At 40.2% G+C, this 15,443-nt stretch overlaps 1 protein-coding gene across 5 annotated transcripts in view; it reads right to left on the minus strand.

Moving 5' to 3' along the window:
- Nsun6 (NOP2/Sun RNA methyltransferase 6) overlaps positions 1 to 15,443 on the minus strand; it is a 59,676-nt gene that overhangs the window by 24,732 nt on the left and 19,501 nt on the right. For 4 of the 5 annotated variants that reach the window (XM_052729673.1, XM_052729672.1, XM_052729671.1 and 1 more), the window contains exon 6: positions 14,605 to 14,686. The exons of the other annotated variant lie outside the window; for it this stretch is intronic. In XM_052729673.1, coding sequence (XP_052585633.1) covers positions 14,605 to 14,686 — 82 coding nt within the window. The remainder of the gene's footprint in view (positions 1 to 14,604; positions 14,687 to 15,443) is intronic. 5 annotated transcript variants of the gene reach the window in all.

The raw sequence follows: 15,443 nt of genomic DNA on the forward strand, positions 1-15,443 counted from the left end.
TTGTCCTCTGACCTACACACACATGCTTTGACACAGGTGCATGCATGCATGCATGCATGTACACACATGTGAGAGTGTGAGAAAGAGCACAAACACATTTAATAAAAAGAACAATATCCATTTTCTTAAGTTATAAGCCGAAATAAACGTAAAGTGCCCAATTTAATATCCAACTTTGACAACAAACAACCACTGGCATGGATTACTGAATAATAAGAAATATTACTTTGTATCAAAATTCATATTATAGTTCAGGAAGGCTTTCATATTTTCAAAGATGTTTTGAAAAATTACAAGAGTGAATTTTAAACTCAAAGTGAGATGGCATTACTCATCTCTCTAGTGGCTCAGAGGGAGAAAGCCTGCTATGAAACCCACATTCAAAAGCAGCATCTATAATCATCCCACCTTTCCTAAGGAGAGATGGGAGGTGGAGACAGCCATCCAGCGGCTCAGGGGCCAGCTAGCTGGAGACAGCAGGATGGCAGAAATAAGCTAGACCCTGCCTCACCAAGGTGCAATTCTAAAATTAGACTTTGCAATTAGGAATTTTTTCTGGATTGCTTCATTTTTAAAAGGAACTCCCCAAGAACAGACCCCAGGTAGATCAACGTTCAGCTCTATACATAAAGTGGCATGTAGTAATTTATAGAGTCCTGCTGACTGCTGTGATGGCACTGTAAAACTTACGACACAGCAAGATTCTGTGTAGGCTGACCTAGGAAGGGCAGTTCTCATCTCTTGTATTATCGCAAATGAATCCCTGAAACCAGAAGAAACATAGCAAGCCAAGACTTTCAATAGTTTCTTAGCTTTCAAAGAAATGAAGTGTGGATACTGACAACTACTTAAGAGCAAAAAGGATTTCCAAGTTGTTATTGGAGTAGCAAAGTCTCTTCTCACCATTTGAAGTGTGTGTGTGTGTGTGCATGCATGCATGCATACATATTTTCTTTCTGAGAAAAGGTCTGGTATGCCACCCAGGACAACATAACAATACTCACCCTTCTGCCTCAGCCTCCCTGGGTGATTTGAAGCTTGTGAATAGTATTTTTTTTTTTTTTTTAAGAATAAGAGGTTTTTGGTTTTTTTTTAAAAGATTTATTTATTTATTTTGTATACAGTGTTCTGCCTGCATGTATTCCTGAAGGCCAGATGAGGGCATCAGATCCCATTATAGATGGTTGTGAGCCATCATGTGGTTGCTGGGAATTGAACTCAGGACCTCTGGAAGAACAGTCAGTGCTCTTAACCGCTGAGCCATCTCTCCAGCCCGTGAATAGTATTTTAAGAATAGTATTTAAAAATATAAAACCATTCAGACTGACATGGTGCCTCTACCGCACTTTCAGTGTCTACCCTTTAATCAACTGTGAACACCACAGTCACTTGAATGTTCATATCTGTCTAAAAAGTCATCTGTATTCTTGTACCATTTTGCACAACTGTGAAACTTTTCCATTTGTCACAATCTAGTACATCTTTAAGAATTAATTTGGAAAAAGCACAGGGACAAATAGCCAAACGAATGGAAACACATGAACTATGAACCAATGGCTGAGGGGCCCCCAACTGGATCAGGCCCTCTGGATAAGTGAGACAGTTGATTAGCAGCTTGATCTGTTTGGGAGGCCTCCAGGCAGTGGGACTGGGTCCTGTCCTCAGTGCATGTGCTGACTGTTTGGAACCTGGGGCTTATGCAGGGACACTTGGCTCAGCCTGGGAGGAGGGGACTGGCCCTGCCTGGACTGAATATACCAAGTTGAACTCAATCCCCAGGGGAGTCTTTACCATGAAGGAGATGGGAATGGGGGGTGGGCTAGGGGGAAGGCGGAGGGGAGGGGGGGCGGGAGGGAGGGGGAGAACAAAGGAATCTGTGGCTGATATGTAAAACTAAATTAAATTATAAAATAAAATTTAAAAAAAGAATTAAACAATATGATAATGATTTTTTTTTTCAATTCTACATCTTAAATGTGGGCCACTGAGATGGCTCAGCAGGTAAAATGGCTTGCCACTAAGCCAGATGACCAGAGTTCAAGCCTCAAGTCCCACATGGTAGAAGAAGCTGTCCTCTGACCTTTACACATGGACCATAGCAGCAAATGCCCCCTCCAAAATTATGACTATATAAATGTAATTTTGGGTAAAAGTTACTCTTTTGATTTTTTTTTTTTTTTAACTCCTTAAGGAAACTACTGTCTTCCGATTCTGGCCTAGATTCAACCAACCTATTCAGGTTCTCCTAGATCAAACAAGGTCTAGTTAAGAAGCTGGTAACTAGGAAACCCAGTGGCTACACTGTGCTGAGATGCAGATAGCAATTTTCACTATCCTTCCTGGCCTCCATTCTGAGCTCTCGGACTCACTCTTAGCCCTGCTGCATGCCTCCTGCCTGTAGGAGCCCCTTCCTTTCACATCACCTCTGTGCAGCCTGCTATAGGAAGCCCTCCTCCCACATCACCTCCATTCCTTCTGCCTCTTAGTGCAAACCCCAGTGGCCTGGCTCTTTCACTACTGCCCCTCTCAGACTTCCTTCCAACTGCTGACACTCTCTACTGTGGCCTCACTGCTACCATACTTGCCGAGGATCCATAGTGGGCAAATGCACCAAAGAATGAAACACCCAGCCAACAAAGACAAGACCAGATATCTATGCAAAGAAACACCTCAAGCATGCCTAGTTCCCAGCAAAAACACAAACATGAACAGCCAAGATAATGTGTCTTCTCCAGGAGCCAGTAACCTACTGCAGTAGACCCTGAAACATGCAATTTAGCGTAGCATAGAACAAGGACTTTAAAATATAAGTTATGAATATGTTCAAGGACCTTAAGAAGGATATGAACAAATGTCTTTTTTTTTTTTTTTTTTTTTTTTGGTTTTTCGAGACAGGGTTTCTCTGTGTAGCTTTGCGCCTTTCCTGGAACTCACTTGGTAGCCCAGGCTGGCCTCGAACTCACAGAGATCCGCCCGCCTCTGCCTCCCGAGTGCTGGGATTAAAGGCGTGCGCCACCACCGCCCGGCTGAACAAATGTCTTAATGAAAACAAACAGTTGAATGAAATAATGAAAACATTTCAAGACATGAAAGTAGAAACAGAATCACTAAAGAAAACACAAACTGAAAAAAAACTGTAAATGAAAAACTTTGGAAGTCAAACAGAAACCTCAGAGGTAAGCCTCACAACAGGTTACATGACACGGATAGAGTTTCAGGATTGAAGACCACGTAGGAGCTGAACAACTCAGCCAAAGAAAACATTAAACCAAATAAGTAAATAAATAAATAAAATCCAGGAATAAAGCCAGGAAATCTGGGACACTATGAAAAAACCAAACCCATAAATAGGAAGAAAGAGGAAGGAGGGAAAAAAAACCCAGATCAACGACACAGAAAATACTTCTGACAAAACCATAGATGAAAATTTCCCCAATCTAAAGAAGAAAGTGCCTATCAAGGTACAAGAAGCATGCAGAACACTAAATAGGATCAGAAAAAATAATCAAAACACTAAATGTACACAACAAAGGATATTAAATGCCAAAAGGGAAGAAGACCAAGTCACATATAATGCAGGTCCATTAGAATAACACCTGACCAAATGGGTGGGAGTAGAAAAAAATCATCCTGAGTGAGATAATCCAGACTCAGAAAGACAAACACAATATGTTCTCACTTATAATTAGATATTAACTGTAAAGTAAAGGATAACCATGCTACAGTCCACAGACCCAGAAAAGCTAAGCAACAAGAAGAGCTCCAGATCTCCCTGGGAAGGGTAACTAAAAGAGATTTCATGAGTGGACTGAGGGTGGGTGGGGATGAGCTCACGAGTGATCAGGTTGTGGGCAAGGATGGAGGAGGAGAGTACTGAAAGAGCATTTCTGGGTCAGGTAAAAATCTGGTGCAAGGGAAACTCCCAGGATAATCACAGCTTAGAAATGTAGCAATAGCAGATATGTAGCCTGAACTGGCCATCTCCTGTGACCAGACTGGTGCCTAGCCAATTGTCATCAGAGGCTTCATCCAGCAACTGACAGAAACAGATGCAGAGACCCAGAGATCCATAGTCAAACATTAGGTGGAGAGATGCAGAGACCCAGAGATCCATAGTCAAACATTAGGTGGAGAGATGCAGAGACCCAGAGATCCATAGTCAAACATTAGGTGGAGAGATGCAGAGACCCAGAGATCCATAGTCAAACATTAGGTGGAGAGATGCAGAGACCCAGAGATCCATAGTCAAACATTAGGTGGAGAGATGCAGAGACCCAGAGATCCATAGTCAAACATTAGGTGGAGAGATGCAGAGACCCAGAGATCCATAGTCAAACATTAGGTGGAGAGATGCAGAGACCCAGAGATCCATAGTCAAACACTAGGTGGAGAGATGCAGAGACCCAGAGATCCATAGTCAAACATTAGGTGGAGAGATGCAGAGACCCAGAGATCCATAGTCAAACATTAGGTGGAGAGATGCAGAGACCCAGAGATCCATAGTCAAACATTAGGTGGAGAGATGCAGAGACCCAGAGATCCATAGTCAAACACTAGGTGGAGAGATGCAGAGACCCAGAGATCCATAGTCAAACACTAGGTGGAGAGATGCAGAGACCCAGAGATCCATAGTCAAACATTAGGTGGAGAGATGCAGAGACCCAGAGATCCACAGTTAAACACTAGGTGGAGAGATGCAGAGACCCAGAGATCCATAGTCAAACACTAGGTGGAGAGATGCAGAGACCCAGAGATCCACAGTCAAACATTAGGTGGAGAGATGCAGAGACCCAGAGATCCATAGTCAAACACTAGGTGGAGAGATGCAGAGACCCAGAGATCCACAGTCAAACACTAGGTGGAGAGATGCAGAGACCCAGAGATCCACAGTCAAACACTAGGTGGAGCTTTCGGAATCCTGTGGGAAGACGGGGAGGAAGAATTATAGGGACCAGAAGGGCCAGGGACACCGTAAGAAAACCCACAGAATCAACTAACCTGGGCTCATGGGGGCTCACAGAGACTGAACCGCCAACCAGGGAGCCTGTATGGGGCTGACCTAGGTCTTCTGCATATATGTGACAGTCGTATAGCTTGGTCTTCTTGTGGGACTTCTAACAGTGGGAGCAGGGGCTGTCTTTGACTCCTTTACTGGCTTTTGGGGTGCTACTCCTCATACGGGGTCACCTTGACCAGCCTTGATACAAGGGGAGGTGGCCTAGTCCTACTGCAACTTGATATGCCATGTTTGGTTGATATCCATGGGAGGCCTGCCCTTTTCTGAATCGAAACAGAGGAGGGGGAGATGGGGGGGCAAGAGAGGAGGTGGGAGGTAGGGGCTGGGAGGAGAGCAGGGAGAAGAAACTACAGTCAGGATGTAAATAATAATAATAATAATAATAATCATCATCATCATCATCATCATTTAAAGACCATTAATAAAAATAATGCCTGACTTCTCGATAGAAACTCCGAAAGCCAGAAGGGCCTGGACAGATGTTCTACAAACTGAGAGACTAGAAATACCAGTCCAGATACCATACGCAGCAAAAACTACCATTCACAACTGATAAAGAAAAATATTCCAAACACATATACACACACAGAGACACGAAAATAAGCAATTTCCATCAATCATTTCAGCTCTACAGAGGCACTAGAAGGAAATCTGCAGTCCGAAGAGGTTAACTAGACCCAAGAGAACACAAGGAATAAACAATTCTTTAACAATAAATTAGAAGGGAAAAAATGAACACCAGAAAAACAAAGTAATAGGAATCAAGAAACTCCATTAATAATTCTCAATATTAATGGTCTCAATTCCCCAGTCAAAAGACACAGCCTGACAGATTGGATTAAAAAAAAACAAACCAATCCACCTTTCTGCTTCATCCAACAAGGATCATCAAGGATAGACATAACCTCAGGGTAAAAGGATGGAAGAGGAAATTCTAGGAAAGCAAACCCAAGAAGCAAGCAGGTGTAGCAAATTTAATAACTAACAAAATGGATTTCAAACAAAAACTAATCAAAAGAGATAGGGAAATAGACTACATACGCATTAAGTAGAAAATATACCCTAAGAATATTGCAATTCTAAACATTTATGTACCAAACACAAGGGCACCCATATTCATAAAAGACACAATACTACAGCTAAAATAATATACTGACCCTCACAATGGTGGGTGACTTCAATACCCTACTCTCGACAATAGACAGGTCATCCAGACTAAAACTAAATAGAGAAATGCTGACATTATAGACCAAATGGATCTAACAGATATTTACAGAACATTTCACCCAAACACAAAAGAATATACCTTCTCAGCACCTCATGGAATTTTCTCCAAAATTGACCACACACTCGGAAACAAAACAAGTCTTAACAGATATAAGAAAGCTGAAATAATGCCCATCATTCTATCTGACCACCATGGATGAAAGCCGGATATCAACAGCAGCACAAACAACAGAAAGTATATACACTTGTGGAAACTTAACTCACTACCAAATGAAAAAAAAAAAAAAAAAATGGGTCGTGCCGGGCAGTGGTGGCGCACGCCTTTAATCCCAGCACTCGGGAGGCAGAGCCAGGTGGATCTCTGTGAGTTCGAGGCCAGCCTGGTCTCCAAAGCGAGTACCAGGAAAGGTGCAAAGCTACACAGAGAAACCCTGTCTCGAAAAACCAAAAAAAAAAAAAAAAAAAAATGGGTCAAGACAGAAATTAAGAAGGAAATGAAAAACCTTTTAGAATCGAATGGAAATGAATACACAACACACCCCAAACTTGTGGGGCACAATGGTGGCAGTTCTAAGAGTCAAGTTCATACCATTAGGTACCTACATCAAAAATCTGGAGAGATGTCACATTAGTGATGTAGAGACACACCAGAACGCCCAAGAACAACAAGAAAACCTAACATACAAAAACAGATGGCAAGAAATAATCAAACTCAGTGTTAAAATCAATGAAATGAAATAAGAAAAAAAATGAAGAGTTTGAGAAAAATCAACAAGATTGACAACTCCCAAGCCAAATTAATTAAAATTAATGGGGAGAAGATCCAAATTAATAAAACTAGAGATGAAAAGTGGGACATTACAACAGACATCAAAGAATTTCAGAGATTCATAGGACATACTTTAAAAATCTGTATTCTACCAAACTGGAAAACTGAAAAAATATCAAAGAATTTCTTGATATATAACCTACCAAATTTAAATAAAGATCAAATAAGCAACTTAAATAGACTCATAAGCATTAGTGAAACAGAAGCAGCAATTAAAAGTCTCAGAACCATAGGAATCCAGGAACAGTTGGATTCAGTGCAGAATCCTACCACACCTTCAAAAAACAATTAATGCCAATACTTTTCAAATTATTCTGCAAAAAATAAATAGAAGGATCATTTCCTACTTCTTTTTGTGAAGCCACTATTATCCTGATACCAAAACCATACAAAGACCCTACCAAAATAAAATTATAGCCCAATATCCCTTATGAACACAAAGGGATACAAAAATTCTCAATAAAGTACTTGCAAACCTAATCCAAGAACACATCAAAAAGATTTCTAACATGATCAAGTTGGCTTCATCCCTAAGACAGAGAGATGGTTCAACCTATGTAAATCAATAAACATAATCTACCACATTAACATACTGAAAGACAAAAACCACAGGACCATCTCATTAGATACAGAAAATATCTGACAAAATCCAACATCCCTTCATGACAAAAGTCCTAGCAAAATATGGAATATACATACCTCAATGTAATAAAGGTAATTTACAGCAAGCCTACAGCCAACATCAACTTAAACAGAGACTCAAAGCATTTCCACTAAAATCAGGAAGATTACTCTCTCCATACCCATTCAATATAGTCCTTAAAGTCTTAGTGAGAACAATAAGACATCTGAAGGATATCAAGAAGATACAAATAGGAAAGGAACAAGTCAAAATATCTTTATCTGCAGATGAAAAGATTTTACACATTAAAAAGCCTAAAAATTCCACCAGGAAACTTCTAGAGCTGATAAACACTTTCAAGAAAATAGAAGGGTACCAAATTAACACATAAAATCAGCTGCCTTCCTGTATATAAAAGACAAACTAAGAAAAAAAATCAGGGAAACAACATAAGCCTCAGTAAATAAATAAAATAAATTGGGACACCTCTAACCAAGAAAGTGAACGACAAGTATAATAAAAACTTTAAGACATTGAAGGAAAAATGAAGAAGACACCAGAAGATGGAAAGATCTCCCATACTCATGGATTGGAAGTATTAATAAATGTGAAAATGGTCATTATACTAAAAGCAATCTATAGATTCAATGCAATCCCCATAAAAATTAGAATACAATTTTTCACAGAAGTTGAAAAAGCAATTCTAAACTTCATATGGAAACACACACACATGCTGAATAATAAAGAACTGCTGGAGGTAAAACTATGCTGATCTTAAATTGGACTACAGAGCTATAATAACAACAACAGCATGGTAATGGCATAAAAACAGTCATGTTTATCTAAAGAATTGAATTGAAGACCCAGACGTAAGTTCACACACCTATGGACACCTTGTTTTTCATAAAGAAGCCAAAAATACACACTGGAGGAGTACAGCATCTTCAACAAATGGTGCTAGTCAAACTGTATGGTTGCGTGTAGAAGAATGAAAATTCATCCACATCTATCATCCTGCCTCTAACTCAACTCCATATGTACTACAGACCTCAACATATTACCAGATACTCTGAATCTGATAGAAGAGAAAGTGGGGGATAGTCTTGAACTCATTGGCACAAGAAAGGATTTTCTGAACACGCCACCAATAGCACAGGCATTAAGACTAACAATTAATAAATGGGACCTCATGAACCTGAAAAGCTTCGGTACAGCCACAGACACCATCATTTGGACAAAGCAGCAGCCTGCAGAATGGAAAAAGATACATCTAATAGAGGGCTAGCATCTAGAATATACAAAGAACTAAAAACCTGAATATAAAGAAAACAAATAACCCAATTAAAAAAATCAGGTATCAATCTAAACAGAGAATTCACAAAGGATGAAACACCAAGTGGCTGAGAAACACAAAGAAATGTTCAATTTCCTTAGCCATCAGGGAAATGCAGATTAAAACTACTGTGAGACAGCTGGGCGGTGGTGGCGCATGCCTTTAATCCCAGCACTTGGGAGGCAGAGGCAGGAGGATCTCTGTGAGTTCGAGGCCAGCCTGGACTACAGAGCAAGTTCCAGGACAGGTTCCAAAGCTACACAGAGAAACTATGTCTCGGGAGGAAAACAACAACAACAACAACAACAACAAAAAAAAAACCCTACTGTGAGACTTCAACTTACCCAAGTCAGTGCCCAAGGTCAATAGAACACATGACAGCACTCGCTGGTGAGGATGCAGGGAGAGGGAAACACTTATTCATTGCTAGTGGAAGTGAAAACTAGTACACACTCTATGGAAAAGAGTATGGAGGTTCCTCAGAAAGCTGAAAATTGACATACCACAAGATCCAGCTATTCTACTCTCGGGCATACAGCCAAAGGACTCTACATCCTACTTACAGAGATGCTGCTCCATTCATAACAGCCAGAAATTGGAAACAGCCTAGATGTCCATCTGATAAATGAATAAAGCTGGAAAAAAAAATCATCCTGAATGAGGGAACCTCAGATCCCAGAAGATAAATAGTCTATGTTTTCTCTTATATGTGGATATTAGCTTTTAAGCTTTTGAAATGTATGCTACAAAACAAATAACACAGAGGTTAGGTATCTCATAAGGGACTGGGGAGAGGGGAAAGGCTTTCCAAGGAAGGGAAACAGAATATAGTGTTATGGAGAGATAAAGGAAAAATGAATGGGAGAATTAAATAGGGAAGGAGATCAGCATGAAGGGTACAGGCAGAGACATGGGGAGGGACAACTAACACTAAAAGGCTTTTGAAAAACCATATAGAAACCTACTGTAGAAGCTTCCTAAGATAGACACATATAACAAAGGAATCTAAATGGTGACACCAAATACAAGGGAGACAATGCCCCAACTAGGTAGCTTATGCCACCAAGTAAAACATCCAGTGTAAGGGATGGGTTACTTCTTGTCATGTCCTTTGCCAAAGGGTCTCTACAGGAACTCCCAAACATCACAGACTCTTGCCAAGGCTATTGGTTGTTTTCTCCAACCTGACGGTAGAGCACTATTGCTGAAGACGACTGTGGTGGTTTGAAGGAAAATGGCCCCCAAAGGGAGAGGCACTATTAGGAGGTGTGGCCTTGTTGGAGGAAGTGTGTCACTGAGGTGGTGGGCTTTGAGGTCTCCTATGTTCAAGCTATGCACAGTGTCACAGTTTACTTCCTGTTGCCTGCAGATCAAGATGTAGGACTCTCAGCTCCTTCTCCAGCACCATGTCTGCCTGCATGCTGCCATGTCTTGCCATAATGATAAGGGACTAAACCTCTGAACTGTAAACCACTCCAGTTAAATCTTTTCCTTTATAAGAATCGCCATGGTCATGTTGTCTCTTCACAGCAACAGAAACCCTAACTGAGACAGAAGTTGGTACCAGGGACTGGGGTATTTCTGTGATAGGCTTGACCATGCTTTTCTTTGGAAGAATTTGGTCTTCGGGTGTTTGGGTTAGGAAAGCAGTGGAATGCTTTAAGCACTGATTTATGGGCCATAATAGCAAGAGCATGGAAGTGGTACTGGGAGTTATTTGAACTGTGAGGACCTAGAGATTGTTTGTGTGATATTTTGGTGAAGAATATGGCTGCTTTTGCCCTTGTCTGAAGAGTCTGTCTGAGGCTAAAGTGAAGAGATTTGGATTAATTTTGTTGGCAGAGGAAATCTCAAACAGCCTAGTACAGACTCTGTCATGTGGTTATTAGTGTTCATGCTTATAAAGATTTATACTGAAAAGGAACAAGCTGAGAAGGGAAAAAAATGAAATGTACAATTTGAGGAGAAAGCGAGTACCAGGAAGAGGAATGGAGCTAAATCCTCTGATCAAGGAGACAAACAGATTAAGAAATGGAATAAAGAGAGTGGTGACCTCAGGGCAAGATGTCACCCACCTAATTTTCCAACTTGTGAAAAGGAATTCAATAAAAGCTTAGAGCAGGGTGTGGCGGTGCACATCTTTAATCCCAGCACTCCAGAGGCAGAGGCTGGTGGATCTCTGAATTTGAGTCCAGCCTGGTCTACAGAGCCAGTTTCAAGACAGCCAAGCTTAGGCAGTGAAGCCATATCACATATGACAACAGAAACCATAACTAAGACAACTACTCTTACAATGTATGTCATCGAATAATTGAGAAGACAAGCTAGTACCTAACTAGAAGCTTCACCTCCACTGACAAGCAGTCATGGTGCTGGAAGGTACTCTGTATGCTACTAAAGGAGAAAGGTAATCATCAATATCACCCAGCTACAAATCTTACAACCTAAAACACTGACCTGCCTGCAAGACACACTGGTGCAAAAATGGCACAAATGTTCCAACTAATTTTTTTAATTGGATTTCAAGCCCAGTCCATAAAATGGGACCCATACTTAATACTACTAAACTTGCCAAGAACCTGAGTCAGATCATGGACCTAGAGATACATAAATACTAATAAATACTATTTTTCTGCTAAAGGAACAGAAGAATAAAAGAAATCATAGTGACATACTGCTATACCCATAGACCAGTGCCTGGCTCAACCTTCATCAGAGAAGCTTCTTGCACAGATGGAAATTAACAGAGAGCCACCACTGGTCAGTGTGAAGACACTGCGCAACTTCCAAACACTTATTCCTAAATAGATGTCTTCATCAAAGACCTCCCCACTCAAGGCTCAAAATCCTATGCAAAAGAGGAGACAGAAAGACTGTAAGAGCGAGAGATGACGCCACAGAAAGTTTCTTCAAGACACAACAGGACTGATATACATATGAACTCACAGAGAGTGTGGTGGCACACAAAAGACCTGCACAGATTCAAGACTGACAGGGTCCCAGCACTGAGAGGAGGAAGTGGACATGGGCTCTCACTTCTAACCAAGAAGCTATCTGCAATGGATACCTGCCGGTAAAGGAAAATTAATTTTCTCCAACAGAGTCTCATCGGGTATTTTTAAATCACATACCATGGCAGGCCCTATGCCCAGAAGTAAGTAGTTGGCTAACACAAAACAAACTCAATGGTAGTTCTGTGGACTTCTTGTTTCATTTTGCTTTGTTTTAAAGTGTGCGTGTGTGTGTGTGGTGTGTATGTGTGTGTGTGTGTGTTTATCTTACTGATCTGTTGTTACTTGCTTGTTTTGTGGGTTTCTTTAGGGGTATGTTTCTCGGTTTTGTTGTTGTTTATTGTTGTTTTTGCTTGGTGTTTTGTTTTGGTTTTTTTGAAAGAGAAAGAACATAAAGATGGGCAGCATATGGAGGTGGGGGGAACCTGGGAGAAATTGGGAGCTGGAGAGGAAAAACATGATCAAAATATATTGTATAGAATTTTTTTTTTCACTTGAAAAAAAATCTGCTAGATTTGAACTAGTTTGTAAAGAGAAATTTGATAGAAAAAGATCAATAAATGTTTTTAGACCAACTAAACTCTGGCCACAAAGCCATAAAAACAGCATTTAGAACACTTAGGAAACATAGAAATTGCTTAGACTCTAAGTAGTTCTTAACCTTTCTAATGTTGCATTCCTTATTATACAGTTCCTCATGTTGTGGTGACTCCCAACCATAAAATTATTTCATTGCTACTTCATAACTGTAATTTTGCTATTGTTATGAATCATAATGTAAAAATCAAATAGGCAAGATACCTGATATGCAACCTCCAAAGGGGTCGCAACCCATAGGTTGAGAACTGCTGACTTAAAGCCTCCATTCCAGCTCAGACTGGACTATGGCCTGCATCTTAAATGAGCCCTGTACTAATGTGTGTATAGGTCTCCAGGAGCCATGTCTAAAGAACTAACACAAGTTTGATTCAAAGACCTGGGTTCAAATTTTGGCTTTGCTATTTCTGTCTGTCTCACCGTCAGCGAGGCAGGCATTTAGCCCACTGCCTGCCATATACTTTACTTTGTTAAAGCCTCTGTTCCATTATCGATGACCTTAGAGATTTTTAAGTGGTCCATGAAGTATATATGAAACACTTGTGGAACATAAGTAAATACTCAGTACACATTAACTGCAATCATTATTATAATTTTTAGTCAGTTTCACTAGCCAATCAATGACCAGTTAAATATTGTAATATTACATATAATAAAAAGTTTCCACTAGGAAAATGAGAAAAGTTACACTCTATCCTCAAATACAAAAGCTTTAGTCCAGCAGTGGTCTAATTCTTTTGTTACAGAATGACAAACAATAACTTTGTGGCATGAATGGATATTATGGATCACAAATTCTCATGTGATTTATATTTTATAACCATCCCTGAGCTGTTTTTACAGTTGGAGATCCAGGGGGCTTGAGATGCAGCTCAGCAGTTAAGAGAGTGTACTGTTCCTGCAGAGGAGCTGGGTTTGGTTACCAACATTCACATTAGGCAGCTCACAATCACCCCCACTCCAGCTTGCGGGGCTCTAACACCACCTTCTGGCCTCTTGGTACCTGCACTTGGAGCACATACCCACAATGCACACATAAATACATACATACATACATACATACATACATACACACACTGAAAAAAGAATATAAAGTCCCAAATGAGGGAAGGTAGCTGAAGTTGGTATAACAGTAAGAGATGTAAAAGAAGTCTGTACTACATGGATTTCTCCTTTCCAAAGTCTAAACTAACTTATATGATGAGGAGGCTTATGGTCCTGTATCTTACCAAAGTGAAAATTAACACTTCTTTCATTATTAACAATGTGAAGGTGTGCAGAAAACACCCACAGTGAGTCATGGGTGTGTTGGCAAATAACCACCAAGTGAAAGCAATCAAACAAAATCACCTGAAGTGATTCACAACCAAGTAGGCAGAAAGCTGTAGGTCCTGAGGAGGTTAAGTGACAGCAAACTCTGTTTCTCCCAGAGCTTCATACTGGGAAGAGAAGAAAGCATGGAGCTCCTGGGTTTGGTTTTAATTTCAGATGCTGCCAGTTATTAGCAGTGTGACTTGACCAAGAACCCCAACAGATCTAGTCTAGTATTTCTACTTCACAAAAGAATAACAGCACTGAAATGAGCTGATGTCTGTGAATGTTCTTAAGAAGCCAAAAACTGAAAAGAGCTCATGATGTCACGGCACTTCATCAACAACCTGACAAAACCCGCCAGCAGCAAACCATTGGCATATTAATTACTCTTACAGCTAGAACCCACAGCTGCACATCAGTACTTCTGACTAACATTCTGAGATGAAAAGCAGTCACCTTTGGACATTGAGGATTAAATAACTGTATTAAAATTAATATAGGGAAAGAAAACAAGAGTGCTTGTAAGACTGTCTTAGTATTTGACAATGGTAGGTCAGAATATGAAGAGACCACAAGAATATCAATAAAAGAGAAAAATAATTTCTAATAATTTATCTGAGTGATTCAATGTCATTCAATTTTTACTTTACTCACCTGTAAAAATAAGTAACTGGGTAGAACATTGTCAAATGAAGGGCTGAGATATATGGGTTCTGTCATTCTTATGCCTATACCTCTAAAAAGTAAGAAATTAAACATTAGTCTGTATAAGTTATATAGCATATATTTCTAGGAACACCCACTATGACACATCAAATATAAACTGTTCTTCATTTTTAAGACTTCTTTTATTTAACAGTGTAGCTTGAGTTTTCCTGCCTGGCCCACAGTCACGACAAATCTCTCTCACCTGCCAGTCCCACAGGTGCTCGGACCCAACCAAGTAAACACAGAGACTTATATTGGTTACAAACTGTATGGCCTTGGCAGGCTTCTTGCTAACTTTTCTTACAGCTTAAATTAATCCATTTCCATTAATCTATACCTTGCCACATGGCTTGTGGCTTACCGGCATCTTCACATGCTGTTTGTCATTGTGGTGGCTGGCAGTGTCTCTCTGACTCAGCCTTCCACTTCCCAGCTTTATTCTCCTCCTTGTCCCGCCTATACTTCCTGCCTGGCCACTGGCCAATCAGTGATTTATTTATTGACCAATCAGCAACACACTTGACATACAGACCATCCCACAGCAAACAACAAATTACATAGTCCTGTGGATTGCTTTTTATTTTATAGGAGAGGTAATCCAAATAAATAAATAAACAAATAAAGTTACATAACTATTTTAGTAAGCACAAGAGTTCCTTTAAAGAGGTCAATAAATTAAAAAGGAAACAAGACCTAATCCTTATTGCTTCATTCTACTCTTTCTGGTAGCACAAACAGGGAAAATATCGACACTCAGGCTGATGTTGAGCACTGACAAAGGCAGG

The sequence above is a fragment of the Peromyscus californicus genome, unplaced genomic scaffold (genome assembly GCF_007827085.1).
Source record: "Peromyscus californicus insignis strain IS unplaced genomic scaffold, ASM782708v3 Scaffold_8__1_contigs__length_139910024, whole genome shotgun sequence".
Taxonomy (NCBI): Eukaryota; Metazoa; Chordata; class Mammalia; order Rodentia; family Cricetidae; genus Peromyscus; species Peromyscus californicus.